The sequence below is a fragment of the Camellia sinensis genome, chromosome 12, assembly GCF_055761805.1.
Source record: "Camellia sinensis isolate YWXY chromosome 12, ASM5576180v1, whole genome shotgun sequence".
NCBI lineage: Eukaryota > Viridiplantae > Streptophyta > Magnoliopsida > Ericales > Theaceae > Camellia > Camellia sinensis.
In genome coordinates, this window is record NC_138972.1 from 150,181,666 (window position 1) to 150,203,582 (window position 21,917).

At 37.5% G+C, this 21,917-nt stretch overlaps 1 protein-coding gene across 2 annotated transcripts; it reads left to right on the forward strand.

Annotated features, from left to right (window-relative positions):
* Nucleotides 1-2,782: 2,782 nt before the first annotated feature.
* On the forward strand, nt 2,783-6,267 carry LOC114268145 (putative receptor-like protein kinase At1g11050). 2 transcript variants are annotated; one of them, XM_028209263.2, is made up of 2 exons: nt 2,783-5,281; nt 5,840-6,267. In XM_028209263.2, the coding sequence occupies exon 1, from the start codon at nt 3,056-3,058 to the stop codon at nt 5,060-5,062; it is 2,007 nt and encodes a 668-aa protein (XP_028065064.2). In that variant the 5' UTR covers nt 2,783-3,055; the 3' UTR covers nt 5,063-5,281; nt 5,840-6,267. The 2 variants fall into 2 exon arrangements, with proteins under 2 accessions (XP_028065064.2, XP_028065063.2); XM_028209262.2 differs by having other exon boundaries at nt 2,802-5,307.
* Nucleotides 6,268-21,917: the final 15,650 nt, after the last annotated feature.

Genomic DNA, 21,917 nt, shown 5'->3' on the forward strand with positions numbered 1-21,917 from the left:
GGCCGGGTTTCGGATCGAGCCTTGAATGGGCCTTAACCGGGCCGGGCTTCAAAGTGATGGCCCAGGCACTAGCCTAGGGTCTCGGACTAGGCTCGAGCCCGGGCCCAAATGAGCCTTTCCCGGGCCGCAGACGGGCTTCGAGCAGCCTACGTTCTTTTTGACTATTCCATTAAGTCCTATTTGAGGTAAAAAGATCAAAATAACATTTTCATCTACTTATATTCTATTTAGTACACATTATTTTCTTATGTTTCAATAAGTCTTATGAGAGACATAATTATCAAAATACCCATAATATGAATGTTCACATCGTTAATGTGAATGTTCATATCATCAATGCGTAGAGGCCCGAGCCAGCCCATATCGCGCCTTGTGGGTGTCCGAAAAAATCCGGGCCAGGCCGGCCCAAGGGCCAAAAAATTAGGCCCAAGCCCTAGCCCTAGCCCTAGCACAAGGGTATTCGGGTTTTGGATGGGCCGATGGATCGAGCCTCAGGTCGGGCCGGTGGGCCTGGGCCTAGCCTTGAGCTTAGGTCGGGCTTGGCCATTTTTTTTAATTCTTTTTAATTTTTTCTACCAAAATTTTATTATTTTCCACAAAAAAAGACATTGCGCTTCGGGCGGGCTGGGCCTCGGACCGAGCCTTGAATGGGCCTTAAGCGGACCGATGAGCCGGACCGGGCTTCAAAGTGATGGCCTAGGCCCTAGCCTAGGGTCTCGGACATGCTCAGGCCCGGACCCAAACGAGCCTGCCTCGGGCCGTGGGCGGGCTTCGGGCAGCCCACCGGTCGCGGGCCAATTCTACATTCCTATCAATGTGCATGTTAACATGTCAATGTGAATATTCACATTGTCAACGAGCTGGGTGGGCCTACCCCGGGCCGCAGGCAAGCTTCGGGCAGTGGACAAATTTTACGCTCCTATCAATGTTAATGTTAACATGTCAATGTGAATATTCACATTGTCACGGGTCGGGCCAAGCCCGCCTCGGGCTGCAGACTAATTTTACACTCTTATCAATGTAAATGTTAACATGTCAATGTGAATATTCACATTGTCAACGGGACGGGTCGGGCCCGCCCTAGGCCGCTGACCAATTTTATACTCTTATCAATGTGAATGTCAAGATGTCAATGTGAATATTCACATTGTCAACAGGCTGGGTCGGGCTCGCTCTGGGCTGCCCACGGGCCGTGGGCTGGTTCAAGGCAGCCACGGGGTGCGGGCTAATTTTACACTCCTATCAATGTGAATGTTAACATATCAATGTGAATATTTACATTGTCAACGGGCCGGGCTGGGCGCGCCCCGGGCCGCGGACGGGCTTTTGGCCGCTCATGGGCCGCAGACCAATTTTATACTCTTATCAATGTGAATGTTAACATGTCAATGTGAATAGTCACATTGTCAACGGGCCGTCCCGGGCCCGTCTCGGGCCGCCCATGGGCCGGGGGCGGGTTTTGTCCCACCACGGGATGCGGGCCAATTTTACACTCATATTAATGTGAATGTTAACATGTCAATGTGAATATTCACATTGTTAACGGGCCGGGCCTGCCCCGGCTCGCGGCCGAGTTTCGGGCCGCCTACGGGCCAATTTTACATTCCTACCAATGTGAATTTTAAAATATGAATGTTCACATCATAAAATTGCTAACCGTTCAAAAAATATTTATAAGGGTATCAAAATTAAATATAAGGGCATAAGTGTTTAAAAAAATAGTGTAAATTAAGAAAAAAGACTTTATGGAATAAAACTATACATACATGGGACTAAATGGGTTAAAAAATTTCTTCATAGATTTCTTGGATTAAAATACTTCTAAATAGAATTTATCAATAAAAATTCCATTTATTTATTTTTCTAAGAAACAAACCGTTACAAATTTGAGAAAACATTCGTATAAACCAAATTCTGCTAAAATTGTGATTCATATCAGCAGATCATGTACAAGTCTGCCATTTTTAATTGAAATCTTAAATGAACCATGAGTTTGTATTATGAATTTTATCCTGAAAATAGAATGGATATAGATGGTGTACATTTAAAATTGATAAATATGAGTCACATTTAAAATAATTGTAATTTATAAATATATATTTTAAAAATATTTTGTGATTTATAAATATATATTTTAAAAATATTTTTATTCTAGGAACGTAATAGTGTTGTCTTGAATTTTTAACTACTGAAGGAGTACAAAATCTAAAAATTCATCTCCAACAATTACTTTTAAAAAGTTCTTAAATTCTGCAATTACAATATCAGGATCATTTTATTAACTCAAACCTAACATCACACCCTATTAGTACTTAAAGATTTTCTCGTGATCATCTAACTTGTTTATAATTTATTATATTTCATTTTTAAAATTTATGTTAAATTATTAAGTGTAATTTATATTTACAATTTATTAAATAGAAATAATATTAAAAGAATTAATTATTTTAAAATTAAGAAAAAAAATACTTTTAAGTTTTAGGGGATTTTTTTTAAGTTATTGATATTAAGATTTTATAAGATAAAAGACATATAATATTTTTATAATAATTAAAATCTTTCAATATTTTTTAAAAAATAAATTCAACTTAAAGAAATTTTTACTCTGGCACACAAAAATTTCTCTGATTTCAGAAAAAAAAAAATTCATTAAAGAATCTTAACTAATAAAAAAGATATTTTAAACCTCTTTTATTACATAATTACAAAAAAAAAATGTTTCATTAATTTTTAATTTACGATAAATTACAATTTTATACTCCATTTTTATGTTAAACCCAACATCTAGGCGAATCTAATGGTGGTGTGGTGGTGGTATTTCATTGGTCTCTCTCTTTCTCCTCCCTCAGCAGCCACTGGAAACTCCATAGAAAATCAAGTTTGACTTGCTACTCTACTTGTCATCTCTATCTCATCATCTCAAACAAAAATATCAACTGTGTATGCAGTCTCAATCAATTTTCATCAATTGAGATCACAAAAACCCTCTCAAATCCTTCCTCTCTCTAAACCAAACCCAGACCAAGAATTTCACCGGCGCACACACACAGAAAAGATGAATCTGGCTTTCTTGTTTCTCTCTCTACTTTCTCTCTCATCACCATCATTTGCAGCAGCAGCTACTACTCCTCCACCACCCTCCTCCACCAACTCATCTTCATCTTCTTCTTCTTCTTCTTCTTCTTCTTCTTCTTCTTCATCTTCTTCATGTCCAATGAATCTAAGCTATGTTTCGAGAGTCCCATGGCCAGTCTCTGATTGCAGAAACTACAACCCAGAAATGCCAATCAACAACTCCAACAACAGAACCCAGTGTTGCCAAACCCTCCTCAGCCTTTACGGAATCTCCCTCTCTCAACACCTCAAAGAAACCTCTCTGTTTCACCTCCCAGACCTCCCCACTTCTCTCTCTTGCCTCTCCGACTTCCAATCCAAGCTCAATTCCTTCTCTCTCTCCTCCAATCTCACCTCTCTCTGCTTCGATCCCCTCCAATTCGTCATCACCCCCAACTTCTGTGCCTCTATCGAAACAACCCATGACTGGGTTTCCAAGCTCGGCTCCTCCACTTCCCTCGACACCGCTTGTCATCCCGATCTCACCGACCTCACCTCCTGCGACGCCTGTGTTGCCGCTGGTTTTCGAGTTCAAAACCAACTCACTGCAATCGACGGTAACAAAAATCACTCCACTAATTGTTTCTATTTGACCATTTTGTATGCTGCTGGAATTGTCAATCAATTCGGACCCGAAAGTATTGGTGCTATGTCTTGTATTTTGGGCCTTTCGATTGGCTCTCAATCTGGGTCGAGCAAGACTCATTTGGCTATGGTGTTTGGACTCACCGGAGCCTGTGTTGCTGCCTTCGTGATGTCGGTTTTGTTGGGTTTTTATTATTGCTGGCATAAGAAACGGGGAAATATGAGTGATGCGATTGGTTTTGGGTTGGATACGGAGGAGTTGGAATCGAGGCCTCGAATGAGGCCTAATACGGGGTCAATCTGGTTCAAGATTGATGAGCTTTCCATGGCAACTGATAATTTTTCGCAGAAGAATTTCATCGGGAGAGGGGGGTTTGGTGTTGTGTATAAAGGGACTTTGTCAGATGGGACTGTGGTTGCTGTTAAACAAGTGATCGAATCCGATTTTCAGGGGAATGAAGAGTTTTGTAATGAAGTTGAGATCATTAGCAATTTGAAGCATAGAAATTTGGTTCCACTTAGAGGTTGTTGTGTGACTGGTGAAGAAAATGGAGAGTATGAAGATGGGGAAAGCCAGAGGTACCTTGTTTATGATTACATGCCAAATGGGAATCTTGATGATCATCTGTTTTGGTCTGAGAAACAGAGTATGGTTAGGAAGCAGCCATTGACATGGCCTCAAAGAAAGAGCATAATTTTAGATGTGGCAAAAGGGTTAGCTTATCTTCACTATGGAGTCAAGCCTTCTATATATCATAGAGACATTAAAGCCACAAATATACTTTTGGATGCTGATATGAGAGCTAGAGTGGCTGATTTTGGGTTAGCAAAGCAAAGCAGAGAAGGGCAGTCTCATCTCACTACTAGAGTGGCCGGTACACACGGTTACTTAGCCCCAGAGTATGCGCTCTATGGGCAATTGACAGAGAAGAGCGATGTTTATAGTTTTGGGGTGGTTGTTTTGGAGATAATGTGTGGAAGGAAAGCTCTTGATTTGTCTTCCAATGGATCGCCACGGGCATTTCTGATCACAGATTGGGCTTGGTCATTGGTGAAGGCAGGGAAAATAGAGAAGGTTTTGGATAGTTCTTTGTTGGGAGATGGAAATTCAGCAAGTTCTAATCCAAAGGCTATCATGGAAAGATTTTTGCTTGTTGGGATTTTGTGTGCTCATGTGATGGTGGCTCTGAGGCCGACCATTTTGGATGCATTGAAAATGTTGGAAGGAGATATTGAGGTTCCTGCAATCCCTGATAGGCCGATGCCTCTTGCGCATCCTTCTTTTTGCAGGGATGGGAATACCTTCAGCATATCGCCAGCATTGAGTGGACCTAAATTGAATTCTGGAGACATGCTAAGGTGATTGAGAGAACTTGTAATGTTTGTATGTCTCTTCATTGATCAAGAGGAAGGATAGAGATGGAAACCATGATCTTGGAACTCCTTTTTGGAGTTGGTTCATGGAATGAAATAGAGAAGATGAGGAATTCAAGAAAAGGCCAAACTCCTCTAAATACATTGATCAATTGGAGGAATTGAAAATTAGTGCGAGCCTAGATTTCCTGCACTGCGGATCTTTCTGGTACGTGGAATGGACATGATAAAATGGTATGCCATATGTTCGGAAATATGGTAAGGTAGGATAGATTTGTATAGCTTACATGTAAGGTATTTTAAGGTAATTTTTTTTTTGGTTCGTTACAGTTGAATTTTGTTTTTCAAGGAATCATTTTAAGGAAATATACTGAAAAGTTTTATGAGTCCGTTTTAGATTTATAAATTTACTGTTTTGAGAGAACTTATAATATTTACTAAACTCTTCATTGTTCAAGAGGATGAAGGGATATGGAAACCATCCACTTGGAACTCCATTTTTGAGTTGGTTCATGCAATGTTACAAAGAAGATAAGGATTCACGTAAGGTGAAAGTCCTCTATATACATTGACAATTTGGAGGAATTGCAATGGGTATTATGAAGAAATTAAATTTCTTCCCATTAGATACCCTGAGAAATGGGTGTCTGGCTTCATTAGATCACCTTTAAAATGGTGGGAAAACAGTAGAAATTTTGTATCTTTTACATCTGTCCGAAGTTTGCAAGATTCCAATCTTTAATCTGTTTGTTCCATTTTTTGTCAGGAGTCAACAATTCTCTATGGAAAGAAGTGACATTATCCCAGTAACAAATGAGACATACGACACCAATTGGTTGTTGGTCGAGTGGCGATTGGAGCTCGACTTGGTAGGGAGGACTACGGTTCGATCCCCCGCAATGCCAATTGGGAGGGGGCTTGAGTCTAACCATCCAGAACTGCTCTCCCGAATCCGGATTAGTCGGCCCAAAGTGGGTCGGATACCGGGTGGATAACCAAAAAAAAAAAAAATGAGACATACGACACCTTTGTGCGGAGCCCACCACAATATATGTAGAATTTACACAAATGCATGATCTCAAATGTTGTTGGGTAATGTCACTAATTATATTGAATAATTTTTCTTTGGCTGAATTATACTGATAAATTCTGAGATTTATATTTATTATAGTTATATTCTTCATCTTTTGAAAATTATATCTCCATTTAAAGTTTTATTATAGATTTTCTCCTCCACAATTTAATTTTTTTAAATATTAATTTTGTCCTCATTGGGTAAATTACATTGACACCCCTCACATTTTAAAAATTATAATCCCCTCCCTAAGGTTTAAAATAGTATTACCAATTGTCTACTTGATTAGTATTAATTGGAAAAAAAAATTCATTGAAGAAAAAATTAATTGAAAAAAAAAATTATTTGAAAAAAAAATTTGTTAGTAAATTTTTTAAATTTTTGTTTAAAAATTGATGTAAATTCATTTTTTGAATTTACATTTTTTTCTCAAATTTACAAACTGAGACAATAATTTATAAATCAAAAAAATCATCAAACAAGTTTTTATGACAATTTTTAAAATTTTTGTAAATATAAATTGAAAACTAAAAACAAAATAGTTACCAAATAGGCTTCAAATGATATAAATGTCGTAAAATTAACAAATAATTAAATAAGTTATCAATGTAAGAAATAACTTATCAAAAAATTCTTATGCTATAATGTATGGTTTGACTTTTAGAATTTTTTTTAAAAAATTAAAAATTAATTTGGTTAAGAAATAAAAAATAAAAAATAATTATCATTTAAGGGTAAAAAATAATTATCATTTTAACTTTTGGGCAGGTTATATATATACGTATGGTTATTTGAATTTAATTTGTGAAAAATTATTTATAATCACTTGAAAGATAAAAATTATATAAAAATGATAATTATTTTTTATTTTTTATTTTTTATTTCTTAACTAAATTAATTTTTTATTTTTATTTTTATTTTTCTAAAAATCAAACCATACATAGCCTAAAATCTTTTGATAAGTCATTTCTTACGTTGGTAACTTATTTAATTATTTGTTAATTTTACGTCATTTTCACCATCTAAAACTTGTTTGGTAACTATTTTGTTTTCAGTTTTCAATTTATATTTACAAAAATTTAAAAAACTGTCATAAAAACTTGTTTGATAATTTTTTTAGTTTATAAATGGTTGTCTCAGTTTATAAATTTGAGAAAAAAATGTAAATTTAAAAAATGAGTTTACATTGGTTTTTAAATAGAAATTTAAAAATTTTACTAACAAATTTTTTTTCAATTAATATTTTTTTTTAAAAATAATTCTTTTGTTCAATGAATTTTTTTTTCTAACTAATACTAATCGAGGGTGCAATTGGTTATTCTACTTTAAACTTTCGAGAGGAGATTATAATTTCTAAAATTTGAGAAGTATCAATATAATTTATCCAATGAGAGTAAAATTAGTGTTTAAAAAATTAAATTATCGAGAGAAAATCTGTAATAAAATTTTAAATTTTAGAGAGAGAAATATAATTTTTAAAAAATAAGAAAAAAAACTATAATAAATATAAATATCAGGGAGTGTCAGTGTAATTTACCTTTTTTTCTTTTGTGCGGAACCAATCACAGTTGGTTTTCTTTCATATTCTATTGTTTAATAAGGTTCCCCCCCTGTTGGATATTATTTATAAATGAATTTTTATGATGTGTACTCTTTACGGTATATACTAAAATATTTTAAAATATTGTATATCATGAGGGTGGGTAATTTGATGATTATCAGGGATGTCTAATGTACATAGATGACTAAACGACATAAATTATTTGACCAACTAGTTGAGAAATATGACTTGTCATGGAATTTGATGATATCGTGATGTATATATCACACTATGAAAGTAGGTATATTGAGGATGAATTCTACTTGTTTGACTAAATGCGAAAGATGTTTTGTTTCTTGGAAAACAATGATTACTCGCAATGAACAAAATAGGAAGATAGAGGAATAATGAATATTTTCATCAGCATGACCAAGTTTGATGTGAGTTTTTTTGAATGCTGTGATTTGTAAGCTTTTACACAATAGTAATGTGAAAAGCGCAATTGAGTTTGATCATAAAATGTTGAGTGTGGTATGGCTTCTCATAATTTACATGTATTGAGTCTGATCGTGAAATTATTCTTGGAAGTGGGGAAAAATAATGATATAAAAGATTTAGTTCATGCTTGTCACATTTGGATTGCTGTTTATGTTTAAAGAATATGAGTTGATAATATTTAACGCCTTTTTGATCAAATTCTCTTTTTCTTTAATTTTTATTGTATAAGAAGAGATAATGAGTGATTTGAAAGAAATATGATGTTTAATTTGATAGTGTTTACTTGTGGGATGTTGATTTGGATTGTGGCCGTGGTGGATGCTAAAAGTGTTGATGTGGTGAGAAAGATGATAAGAAGAAGATAGGAGAAGGGAAGAGGAAAAATGTAGTAAAGTTGGGGTGGCGGTTGTGATGGGCTTGGTCGAGATGAGGCGAAGAGAAAGGGATGTGTGAGGTGGTGGTTTGATGTATTGGAAGAGGAAAGAGGCGTAAGAGGGAGTTTAACGGTGAAAAAAATAAAGGGAGACTTACGTGTAGGTTACAATAGGTGGTTTATTGTTCGATAAGTTTTATGAGAATTAATGACGTTTTTCATCAAACATTATTGAAAAACATCACTAATTATTAATTTTCAGTGTGAGTTTACAAATATTATCGCAATCACTAATCATAAATTTTAGCGATGGTTTAAAAAAATTGTTACAAAAAAATCATTAATTTTTAACTTTCAGCAATAGTTTGAAAATTTTGTTACAAAAAAACTCACTAATTGTCAATTTTTTTGCGACATATGCAAAAAAATCATTAAAAAAAATTATTTTTTTGCAATAATTTTATTAAAATTTATTTTCAATAGGATTTGATAAGAATTAATTCCAACTATTAAGACCTATTAATAGTTATCCAATAATAAATTCTACTTTGAAAATAGTGTTATACCCACGGTGGTATGTGTGTGTAAATTAAATGTGAAAATAAAATAAATAATAAATAAAATAACTCAGAAAATAATTATAATTATAAATTATTTTCCGAATTAAATGCTTACAGAATTAAACGTCGAGACTTGTGTTGGACACAATCTCCTTAAAGTAGATTTCGCCTTCGCTTCGGTGTTTCGAGATTTACCGATGTCTACTTCCTAGGATGCAACGACTATACTTTGATTTTGCAGCACTACAAAACCAAGTTTGGCGAACCAAAACTCAGTTGTAACTCTCTCTCTTTCTTCCTAATATAAGTGTAGAAAAAATGCAGAGAAGACATAGGAAAGAGGACGAAAATTCTGATGAAAATTGAATGAATGAATTGTTGGACAGATAAGCTATATATAGGCAACCAAGCACCTGTTCGGTTTTGAATTTGTGGCTACCAACAGGTAAGACACCAGTTCAGAACAAATCTGTTTGGTAACAGATATAAATGTGTATACCTGAAACAAATCTGTTCTGGTGGCAGTTAACCTATTCGGGTGGACTTCCAATAGGTATGAACCTGTTCGGGTGAAGGGCTCTGTTTGGGTGAGAAAAAATTATGGACTGATTTAAATTAAATTTTGAATACTGAAATTCAAAATTAAATAAATAAAAACAAATGTTTTTGGCCCAAAAAAGATAAGTATTGGGCTGGACAAACGCAACTCACACCACGCACCCGCGCCTAAGCCTAGCCCAGCCTGTCTGACCAGCCGGACGTACGGCGGCGTGCACGTGTGGTCTTTATTTTTGGTCCAATAGGTCTAGCCGACTTCACCCATAATCTCACATTTCTCCAAACTTGGGTACCCTTTGGGGCCCATCCCAAGTATCCAAAGCTAAGGTTTATAAACTTATGCAATTCCTTAAGCCTTTCCAATGTGGGACAATCATATTTCACAAATGTGTTGTAAACCCACCAAAATTCATTTCCACGAACCCAAAATGTGTGTTGAATTCTCATTCATCCGGAAATGGTTTTGAGTAACCAAATACATGATTTAATTCACTACGCGGCATTAAACATGAACCCAAGAAAAACCGTTACAAAAAATGTCTGGTGTAGACACTCCATTTTTGACCGACCTTAAGACTCAGACGTCACCGATTGAGCGCTTGGTGATGTTGCATATTGTGCTCGTTCTGAAGTTTTAGAGTCTCGGCTGCGAGCCTTGTCTCCGGACTTCGAGGCTCTTTTGTGATTTGCCTCGGTTTGCAAACTAGGCCCAATTTTCTCTGTTTTCTCTTCCCGAAGGGAGGGAGAGGTCTCATAGACCATCTCTCAGTGGCCATAGGCTACGTTTCGTGGTCGTAGGCCATTTTTCCAGTTTGGAGCCCAGTTCCCGGTTTTCGGAGCCGTCGGCCGTGTGCCTCGGTTCGGGACCGCTTAACTATCTCCGTTTGCTCCGGTTTTTGGAACACACCTTGTTTCCTCCCTTTTGAGGGACACTGTCGCCCGAGAGACCAACTCCGTGGTCGAACGCCACTTCCGATGCCTAACAGCCTATTTTCGGGGCCCCGAACTGCGTGTTTCGGCCCCCGAACCTTCGTTTTGCATCCGTCTTGGTCCATTTTTGGCAGGTGCCTTATTTTCATTGTTAAAAAGGTTGTAGAAAGGTGGGAGGCCAGCAATTTTTCTAAAAAAATAGCTTTTTTGGTCAAAAGTGGTTCAGCATGAATCCGGGAAGGAGGAAAACATCTGCGCGGCTTCACCGAAACGGGCATAACTCTTTGCACAGGAGGAATTAGGATATAAGGCTACCACCGTTGGAAAGCTTACTTCCAGGGCTTCAATTTACACTCAAGAATCTCCTAAGGACAAGTCTGGGTGGGGGAGATATGGTTGGTTGAAGTAGGGGATCAATCCGGTTGGACCGAATCTGCGCAGCTTCACCAAAACTGGCATAACTTTTTACACAGGAGGAATTTTAATGCAAGGTTTACGGCATTGGAAAGCTAACTTCAAGGGCTACATGGACGACTAGCTTTAGGGCTTGAACCTTTTGACCCTGGTCGACCGGCCACTTAGATTGGTTGGCCTACCACCTTGCCTGGTCGGCCGGCCACTTGGCCCTTTTGCACCTGGCCAGCAATGTTTGTCCTTTCTGGTGCATTCCAGCTGTGCCAGCTATTTTTCACGATACCCTTTGCCTGAGGGTCTGTCTTTTTGGAGGGAAATTTGAATTGGTTTTTTCCCCCCTTTCCTTTGGCCTCTCTCCCTCTATATAACCACCACCCCACCTCATTTTACAAGGGTTAGACGCTTTGGGCTGAGAGTTATACATACACCCTCTATATCTCTACTCCAAGCCTCCAAACACCTTGATTCTTGGCCATTTTACCCTACACCTCATAGCCTACCACCTCCACACTCCATTCCAGCAACTTGGAGGCCATTTGCAGAGGTTGAAAGCTCAGAATCTTGGACCAAAAGCTGCTGGAGGTCGGTTCTTCAAGGGTGAGTCCCTATTTTCCCCACTTTTGCATCATTTTGCTCTATATCTTAGCCCATTTTTCTTGCATTTTTGGGCTTCGACCTGAACTGAAAATAGTCTTATTTTGAGCTCATCTTCATGTTTGATCAATGACTTTTTCCTGTTTAAGGTCTTCTACTCCCCCTTTGTGCTTTATCTCTCTTTTAGGGCTTATCTTGCATGATATATTAGCCTTATTTGTGAGCATTTCTGGGCTTTGAGAAAAACTGTAAAGTGCCTTATTTTGAGCCCCTCTTAAACTTTGTTGAAGGGCTCTCTGCTGTTTGAGGCCATTTGCTGCCTCTTGTCCTTTATCTCTCTTTTAGGGCCATTTTTGCATCATATTTTAGACTTACTTGTGAATATTTTTGAGGCTTGATATAAACTTGAAAAAGTTTTGTTTTGACTTCCTCTTTAAGTTTGTTTGAGGTCACTTTTATTTTTGGAGCCATCTCCTTCCTTGCATGCTTCATTTCTACATGCTTTGAGCCATGCATTTGAGCATTTGCATAAGTCTTGTTTTGACCTCTTAGCCACTGAAATCCAGTGGATTTTCAGTGGCTTCGATGAGGTTTTGAGCCTTGAAATCATAAAGGGGTGACCCTTTCACCCCTCATTCTCTTTACTAGCATGCTTGGCCACCCAAAGGGACTCTATTTTGCATGCATGGAAGTCATTGTAACGCCCTCAAAATTAACCCATTATATATCATTGACCTGCATTATTTAAAGAAGACATTTTATTAATTCATTCATCAGAGTATTACTAAATAATCGAATAAAATGCCCTACAGGCTTACATCTTTCCAAGCCAACACTTGGATACAAAAATACGAGTTCTAACTCAATACAAGAAAAGCCCTAGGCTTGAGTGTTTACATGTACTAACAAATAAAAGCAAACAATAGAAAAATAGTCTTCAGAATCCAAGTCCTTCCAAGCTAAGTCCTTGGAGGTAGCTTATCCCCTGAACCTGAAAATGATGTTCCCATAAAGGGTGAGCCACAGCCCAGTAGGAATATACTAAACCACATATAAGCAATGAATAAAGCATTAGCATTCAACAGATGGTTAACCAGGATAATCAATTACTTCATTTTACAGTCTTATGACACTATTGTCTAAGATACGTTTTACTTCCCAGTTTTATTAACATGGCTCAGAACCTGGCCAAACTTACAACAGTGAATTAAATATATCGTATTCACATCCTTCCAATATCAACAAACAAATGAGACTCAAGCTCAAATAAATCAAAACACTTCATACTTCCAGATTGATACACATTTTAGTGCTGTATCAATAAAACACTTCTATATAAATAAGCACACATAAAAGTGATGCTAATGGAGTCCATCCCCTATCTCCTCCCAAACAAAATTCGGTTTAGAGGTCCATCCCCTATCTTCCCCTAAACCGTGGAGTACATCCCCTATCTCCTCCCACACACAAAACAATGTATGCAAATGCAATGCTCAATCAATACACGTAATTTCTATCAATGCAATAGTCAAAATTTATGACTTAACCAATGTGATTAGTTTCAGTTAATCCTAATCCACATGTATTGTCTACAACAATCACGACTATCCTCCACCGATAGCCCATAACAGTTATTTCTAAACTGAAAATAACTATGTCCACAATTCAATAGACAAATGATTTCAAATTATCCAATTACGCCAATTAATCAATGAATTCCCCAATTCCATGAATTTAACCATCTTTTCCCAATTCCATGAATTACTTATACAAATCAATTCAATAATTCAACTAGGGTTTTTTCCAAAATTTACCAAAGTATCCCCAACATATCAAAATACCAAAACTTAGAACAAAACCTATAAAATGGAGTAGGAAATCCCTACCTCAGAGAAAACAACCCAAATGGTGAAGACAGAGATGAGTGCCCAAAGACCAAAATGCTCCAAATTGCCAAATGTTCAGATTAAATGAAAGCTCTTGACTCCCTCTATCTTTTTAATAAAGCAACTAGGGTTGAAACACTCTCTAAACAGATCAAACCTAAGAGAGAAGGTGAGTAGGGAGAGAGAGAGGTCGAACCTAGGGTTTGGAATCAAAAGAATATGAAAAAGACTGATCAAATCCCGCTGCTGTGTATTTAAACTGGACAAGCTCGCTCGAGCGAATACTTGGTCGCTCGAGCGACCAGACACAGAGAATCCACGCTCGAGCCAAGGAGGCCTTGCTCGAGCCAACAACCCAAAAGCTCGCTCGAGCGAAAGAAAGCTCGATCGAGCGAAGAACTCAAACCCTCAGGTCTGAAACCAGACTCACGCTCGAGCGAAGGAACTATTGCTCGAGCGAAGAACAAACTAACTCGCTCGAGCGAAGAAAAGCTCGCTCGAGCCAAGAATGCAAAGCTTCAGGTCCAACCCAGACGCAAACTCTCGCTCGAGCTACCAAACCCCGGCTCGAGCGAAGAACCAAAACAACATCTCGCTCGAGCGACAAACTCCTCGCTCGAGCGAATAACCAAAATTCTGGACAACAACACTTGGTTCCTAAACCCAACCAACCTGAACAAACCTGCCCAACACATCCTATAATTCCAAAAGAGAAAATAAGGAATAACAACAACAACCATTATACAATGACAGAATCTACGGAACAGTCCGGATACAATAATTAAATGGGAAAAGACCGGGGTCGCTATAGTCATGTTTCAGGCCTCATTCTGTGAGTTTTTAGGTCTGCCTTGGCTCTGTCCAAGGCCCCTTTGGCCATATTTTATGTATATGTTGCATGTGCAGAGGAATCCCATTCAAGGCCCTTCAAAGAGGCCTTTCTTTGCGTGTTTCCGAGACTAATTCCACGGCCAATTTGGTAGGTTTTAGGGCTGTCATAATCCATTTCCAGAGTTGGTTTGGCCTTGTTGAGTGTCCATCATATATGTGCTTAATAATCCCTTGCATGGCCCTCTAAAGGAGCTCATCATTTTTGCATGCATTGGTTGTATTTCACTGGTTAATTGGGCATATTTTGGCATGTTTTGCTCACTGATTTTTGCTGGTTTGATGAGATCTCACACGCTTCATACACATGCCATGTAAACCATGTTTGCTAGTCAAAGTTGCATGCTATTTTAGTCTATCATGCTAGCATCTTTTGGTCATGCTTTGAACTAGAAATGTTCATGTTTTAGGACTGACTTGGCTTTGTCTTTATGCTTCATGATCAAATAATACATGCCTTGTATAGCTATAAGTCAATACATGTGCCTAGTTTTGAGTTTCGAGGCTCATCTCATGCATCGGGTACCATATTTCCATGATTCGGGATCATTTGCATCATGTGTCAGTACTGGAATTCACATGTTTGAATGCCATGATTCATCCTTGCCATGCCTTGTTAGAGTTGCATACTATGCCTTAGGATCGGTCCTCGGTTTGCGTGCATGTGTGCACGCATTTCGGTTATCTCATTTTCATCTTATGGCCACTAATGTGAGTATGGTTGAGGTCCACTCATGTTAGTGTAAGTCCATTATGCATTGTGTATGCCATTTCAATTCATAGCATTGTGTATGTTAGGTTGTATGTTAGAGCATTGTGTATGTCTTGCTACATCATGCATTGTGTATGCCATCTCATAGCATTGCGTATGCTAGGTTGCATGTTAGGATTGCATTCATGCATGTCATGCATGTTGCATTGTGCTTGGGATAGGAGTTAGCCCAAGCACAGGAAACGAGGGACGTTTCGTACCCCGAGTGACGGAACGTGTCTCAATTCCCGGTCGCCGACACTTCAGATTACCCATGATGTAGTTTAGGCCTTGTTGTGTTTTCATGTGCATTCATATCACATCGAGTCGTGTAATTCGACTCCTCGGCCATCATGCATCGAGATATGTGATTGGTGGCACGAGGATTGAGGACTACACTCCCTGAAGAGTAGTCATGCATACATATGTGAAAATACATTGCCATGCCCCTTTGTTGTTCTCTGTTGCAGCAAATCAGAAATCGGCAGTCTTTTGGAGCTTCGTGCAATGTTTCAGGCTTAATTGTAAACAGAGGCTAATTGGGGCATCGCAACGGATTTCCGCGCAAAACAATACAAGCATACATCATCCATCATCTGGAGCAGAGCTGAGGCAGTCTATAGGCTTGCATGCTAATTTACCGCTTTCCTAGATTAATTTATTAATTAATTAGGATTTTGTATTTATGCGGACTATACTATTTATTTGGGACTGTATATTATTTATTCGGACCCTTCGAGCGAGGGCAATGTTGTAATAAGTGTGCATGCGTGTGATGTATGTCTTCCAACCCCACGTCTTTCTCCCTTTTATTTACCAGCTTATGATGGTTAGATTAGGGCATGTTTCAATTAGCATAAAGTATGATAGCATGTTTGCATTCATTCATCTGTCTTGCATGCATCAAGCTCGGCGATCATATTAACTGCATTGTATTTCAATTCCGAGTTGAATACTTGTTAGTTGTAGCATTTCACATGCCATCTTTAGAATAGCCGAGCTTATCTTAGTTGCATTTTGCATGTGTTGCATTAGGCATTTCTGTATAGTTAGGATCATGCATGGATTTCTAACATAGCTTCTGTTTTGGCTTGGAGTACTCGGTAAGTTTTACGCTTTAGCATCCTTACATGCGTGTAAGTGACTGCTATGATAGCATGCTTACCATGAGGCAACGTGCTTACGTGATATAACTGCCTGAATGCCTATGGGTGAAGGTTGAGTTATTTGGATTGGAACAATTCATTCACTATAAGTTTTAAGACCATTAGATGGTGGCAAAACCATATTTTCTAAAGCCCACCTGAGGGTGGCAAAATCTATATTTTAAAGCCTACTTGCGAGTAGCAAACCACTTTAAAAAATAAACAGGAAATGTTTTGTTCCAATTCAGGCGACCAAGTCTATACTTGTATGCTGTGCGCATCACATAGTAAATCTAGGCTAATAACCGGAATAAGAACGCATAATGTTTTCAAAACTAGATATTATGATTAGTAGAGGCCGATCTTTGATCGGGCGAGCGGGGGTGCTCACGAAGTGACCTTCCCCAATTGTACCCAAGTTCTCGAGCCGAGGCAACTTTGGTGATGATGGACACGTGGCCTTAGGCAACGAGTCAGGGTTTCCTAAATTTCTCAAAATAAAATATTTAGGTGGCGACTCTGTATCTAGCAAAGCAGTCCATGTTTGGCACTTCTTTCTAAAAATCTATTTTCTCAAAACGATTTGCCGGATTTAGACTCTTTGGTTCAGATTAAGAACAGTGACAATTTGAGTCCGAACTGTAGTGAGCCCAAAATGAACAGAATGGGACTCATCCTCCCGGGGCATTCGGGGACGTGTACATCTGGGTCCCACCTTAATTAATGCTCAAAGTTAGCAAAAAATAATGTTTACAAAGCCATTTTTCCAACAATCCCCCACATGAATGAAATTCACGATAACAGACATGCAACAAGATGCAGACAAAGAAAGAGTACATTAAGAAGATACACCACATTGAGACAGGGAGCTTTTGGATTTGAATCTCCTCTAGTGAAAAGTCTATCGGACTTACTAGCTAACCAGTGGACGCGATGCCTTGAACTGTTCAGCTGTTTATGTAAGCCAAGACAATAGACTACACAAAGTGTATCTGCAGACACAGTTTGGTTCTTACAGTTGTGTTCATTTTGGCCCTGAACAACGCCTGGTAATTCATGAGTGCTCTAGAGAATTTAGCCTTTTTAATTCTCACAGAATCGGCCCAGTTCACACTCATATAGGTGATTTCTTATTAAGAGTATCCTGTTATACCCCACTTGGAAGCCCAAGTTATAAGAATCATTAAAAGCAAAGCTTATCCTACTAACGCTACAGGTAACACTCTTCTTATCATAGAAATGGATAAGAGTAAATCTCCTTAGTGATACATGAAGTCATCCATAATTCGGTTGTCCCTTTGAACCTAGATCTTAGGATCTCCAGTCAATTAGGTTGGGTTGCCATTATGGCGACTTTTAAGTAATAGGCTTTAATCCTATTCCCCTCGATAAATAGTACACTTGCTATCTGATTAGCCCTTTAGTCAATGGATCTGCAATATTCTCCTTTGACTTTACATATTCTATGGAAATTATTCCATGGGAGAGCAAATGCCTAACGGTATTATGTCTACGACGAATATGTCGAGACTTACTGTTATACATATGATTCTATGCCTATCTTATTGTTGCTTCACTATCACAGTGTATGCATATAGCTGGCACAGGTTTAGATCACATTGGAATGTCTTCTAAGAAATTACGAAGCCATTCTGCTTCTTCTCCTGTTTTATCTAATACAATAAACTCAGATTCCATTGTCGACCTTGCTATGCATGTCTACTTAGAAGATTTCCAAGAGACTGTAGCACTCCCAGGGTAAAGACATATCCACTAGTGGATTTTGAGTCTTTAGTATCCGATATCCAATTTGTATTGCTGTACCCCTCGAGTACTGCTGGATACTTAGTATGATGTAAGCCATAATTTTGGATATGTCTTAGATACCTAAGTACCTGAATTATTGCTTTCCAATGATTGGACCCTGGATTACTTGTGTACGTACTCAATTTGCTAACATCATAGGCTATATTTGGCCTTGTGCAATTTATTAAGTACATCAAGCTTCTGATTATCCGATAGTACTCTAATTATAATATGCTTGCACCTGTATTTTGGGACAAGTGAAGACTAATGTCAACAGGTGTTTTAGCAGGACGATCGTCATGCTTTCCAAATTTCTCTAGAATCTTCTCAACATAATGAGACTGAGATAAAGCATATCCTTTAGATGTTCAAGTAATTTTTATTCCTAGAATTACATCTGCTACTCCCAGATCTTTCATGTCAAACTTTCTGTTCAACATTTTCTTTGTAGATTTAATCATGTCATTATTGCTTCTGATAATGAGCATGTCATCCACATAAAGACAAACTATGACATAGCCTTTATTTGTGCTTTTAACATAGACGCATTTTTCATATTCGTTTATCTTAAAACCATTCGAAAGCATAGCGTGATCAAATTTTTCATGCCATTGTTTCGGAGCTTGTTTTAATCCATAAAGAGATTTGTCAAGTTTATAAACTTTTTTCTTTTGGCTGGGAACTTGAAACCCTTCCGGTTATTCCATATAGATTTCTTCATCTAACTTGCCATTCAAAAAAGCTATTTTAACATCTATTTGATGTATTTCCAGATTATATAAAGCTACAATCGCAATCAACATGCGAATAGATGTTATTCTTGTTACTAGTGAATAAGTGTCAAAATAATCAAGGCCTTCCTTCTGCCTGTATCCCTTAACAACAAGCCTAGCCTTGTATTTATCAATTGAACCACCTGCTTTCATTTTTCTCTTGAATATCTATTTATATCCAAGAGGTTTACATCTTCGTGGAAGATCTATCAGTTCCCAAGTATGATTTTGCAATATTGATTCAATTTCACTATTCACAGCCTCTCTCCACAATGGACCTTCAAGACTTGACGTTGCTTCCTTGAAATTTTGAGACTCATTTTCTAACAGGTAGGTTAAAAACTCTGGACCAAATGATTTAGATATCCTAGCCCTCTTGCTACATCTAGGTTCATCTGTTTCATTATTATTTTGGTCTTCACTGCTACCCATAACAGTATCAAAAGTTCTTTTATTTGAACTTTTCTCTTCAATTTCCTTGCTAGGAAAAATGTGTTCAACAAACGATGCATTTCTGGACTCAATAATAGTGTTTACATGCATTTGGATTTTCAGATCTATGAACTAAAAATCTATATACACTACTATTATTTGCATAACCAATGAACACACAATCAACGGTCTTTGGTCCTATCTTAGTTGTTTTGGGACTAGGGGCTACAATCTTGGCCAAACACCCCCACACTTTGAGGTAATTGTAGGTAGGTCGTCAACCTTTCCATAATTCATAAGGGGTTTGATTAAGTTTCTTGTGAGGTACCCTGTTAAGGATAAAGTTAGCAGACAAAATTGCCTCCCGTCACAAGTTCTGAGATAAACCTGAACTAATCGACATGGCATTTATCATCTCTTTTTGAGAGTTCAATTATTTCTCTCAGCAACTCCATTTGACTGAGGAGAATAGGGTGCAGTGGTTTGGTGAATGATACCATGTTCAGAACAAAATTCTTCAAATGGGGCATCATACTCACCACCTCTGTCACTCCTCACTATCTTAATATCCTTGCCAAGTTGATTTTCAACCTCAAGTTTATATTGCTTAAAAGCTTCTACGGCTTCATCTTTACTTCACAATAAGTAAACATAGCAATATTGAGTGCAATCATCAATAAGAGTAATAAAGTACTTCTTACCTCCTCTAGTTTGAACAAATTTTAAATCACAGATATCTGTGTGAATTAAACTTAGAGGTCCGGTACTTCGTTCAACTTTATTAAATGATGCCTTAGTGAGTTTTGCCTCAATACAAATCTCACATTTATGATTAGGATCAAATTTTAAGTTTGGTAAACATTCTAAAGCAACAAGTCTACGCAAAGAATTAAAATTAACATGTCATAATCTACCATGCCATAAAGAAGAAGACTCAGCAATATAAGCAGAAGATGTGTTCTTATTATTAAAAGCCAAATTAGGTACAACAGTTATTACATTGAGCTTAAAAAACCCATCACTCATGTAACCTCGCCTCACATACATTCCACTCTTAGAGAGTATAACTTTATCAGATTCAAAGACTAATTTAAACCCATTTTTAATTAACAATGACCCAGAAATCAAATTCTTGCAAATTCCTGGCACTTGGAGTACATTGTTAAGAGTGAGTTCTTTCCCCGAGGTCATTTTTAGCACGATTATTCCTTGTCCTTCCACAGTTGAAGTAGAAGAGTTTCCCATAAAAAGTTGTTCCCCACTTTCCATCACTTTGTAGGTTGTAAACATCTTTTTATCTGCACAGATGTGGCGGGTTGCTCCAGTATCCACCCACCACTTATTGGAATTGCCCACCAAATTTGCTTCAGATACTACTGCAGCAAGATTGATGTCTGCTACTCTATCGGAAAGATAAAAATCCTCGGCTATGTTGGCTTGTGTTGGCTTTGAACTCCCTCCGTCCTTGCAAATGTGACAATCCTTAGCGCGATGTCCATCTTTGCTGCACACAAAGCACTTGCCTTTGAACTTCTTGTTGAACCCGTTGTTGATCCCTTTACTGATCTTACTAGTGGATCTTTGTTTGGGACCATTGCCATCATGCTTCTGCTTTTTGTTGTTGAACTTTGACCCATGTTCATGCTCCACAACATTTGCTTTAGCCTGTGTGGCATGATTTCCTGAATTTTTATTAGAACCTCGGTTGTCCTCCTCAATTCGGAGCCGCACTATCAGTTCTTCCAATTTCATCTCCTTGCGCTTATGCTTCAGATAATTCTTGAATTCTTTCCAAGTTACTGGTAATTTTTCAATGATTGTCGCTACTTGGAAAGATTCACTAAGAATCATCCCTTCCGTATGTATGTCATGGAGAATTAATTGGAGATCTTGAACTTGGCTAATAACCGTTTTGGCATCTATCATTTTAAAATCCAGAAAATGGCGGACAACAAATTTCTTTGTACCAGCGTCCTCTGTCTTATATTTATGATCTAGAGATTTCCACAGTTCTTTAGCTGTTCTTTTCACATTATACACATTATGCAGTGTATTGTCTAACACATTGAGGATGTAGTTTCGACACAAAAAATCACCATGTTTCCATGCATCGACTACGGCAACCACTTGCTGGTCAGATTCTCCCTCGTTCAGTGCCGGTGCCTTTTCATGAGTGAAGCGAGCTAAATTCAATGTGGTAAGATAAAATATCATTTTTTGTTTCCATCTTTTAAAATCATTACCATTGAATTTTTCTGGTTTCTCCCCATGATTTACCAGTACTACCGGAGTCATCACTGGCACAACAGGTATAGGGGTTTGAGTAATAATAGTCTCAGTACTGTTTATTTCAGTTGTCATAATTCTGAAAAAAATAATAATGTACCAATCACAATTTTATACACAAAATAAAATTACACACAAAATATACAAAATAATATTTTGTAACAATAATTCCAGTGATAAACAGTATATGACTACTATGTTATCAATGAAATTATTTAAACAGTATATTACTATTATTTAAGAAATTAAACAGTATATGACTACTATTTAATTTCCCAAAACAAAATATTCCTTTGTCTAACACATAAATAAATAAAAAAGAAAATCTACTTTAA

What these genes read in the sequence shown, in the direction of transcription:
- LOC114268145 (XM_028209263.2), top strand. Translation starts at nt 3,056, where the DNA reads ATGAATCTGGCTTTCTTGTTTCTCTCTCTACTTTCTCTCTCATCACCA.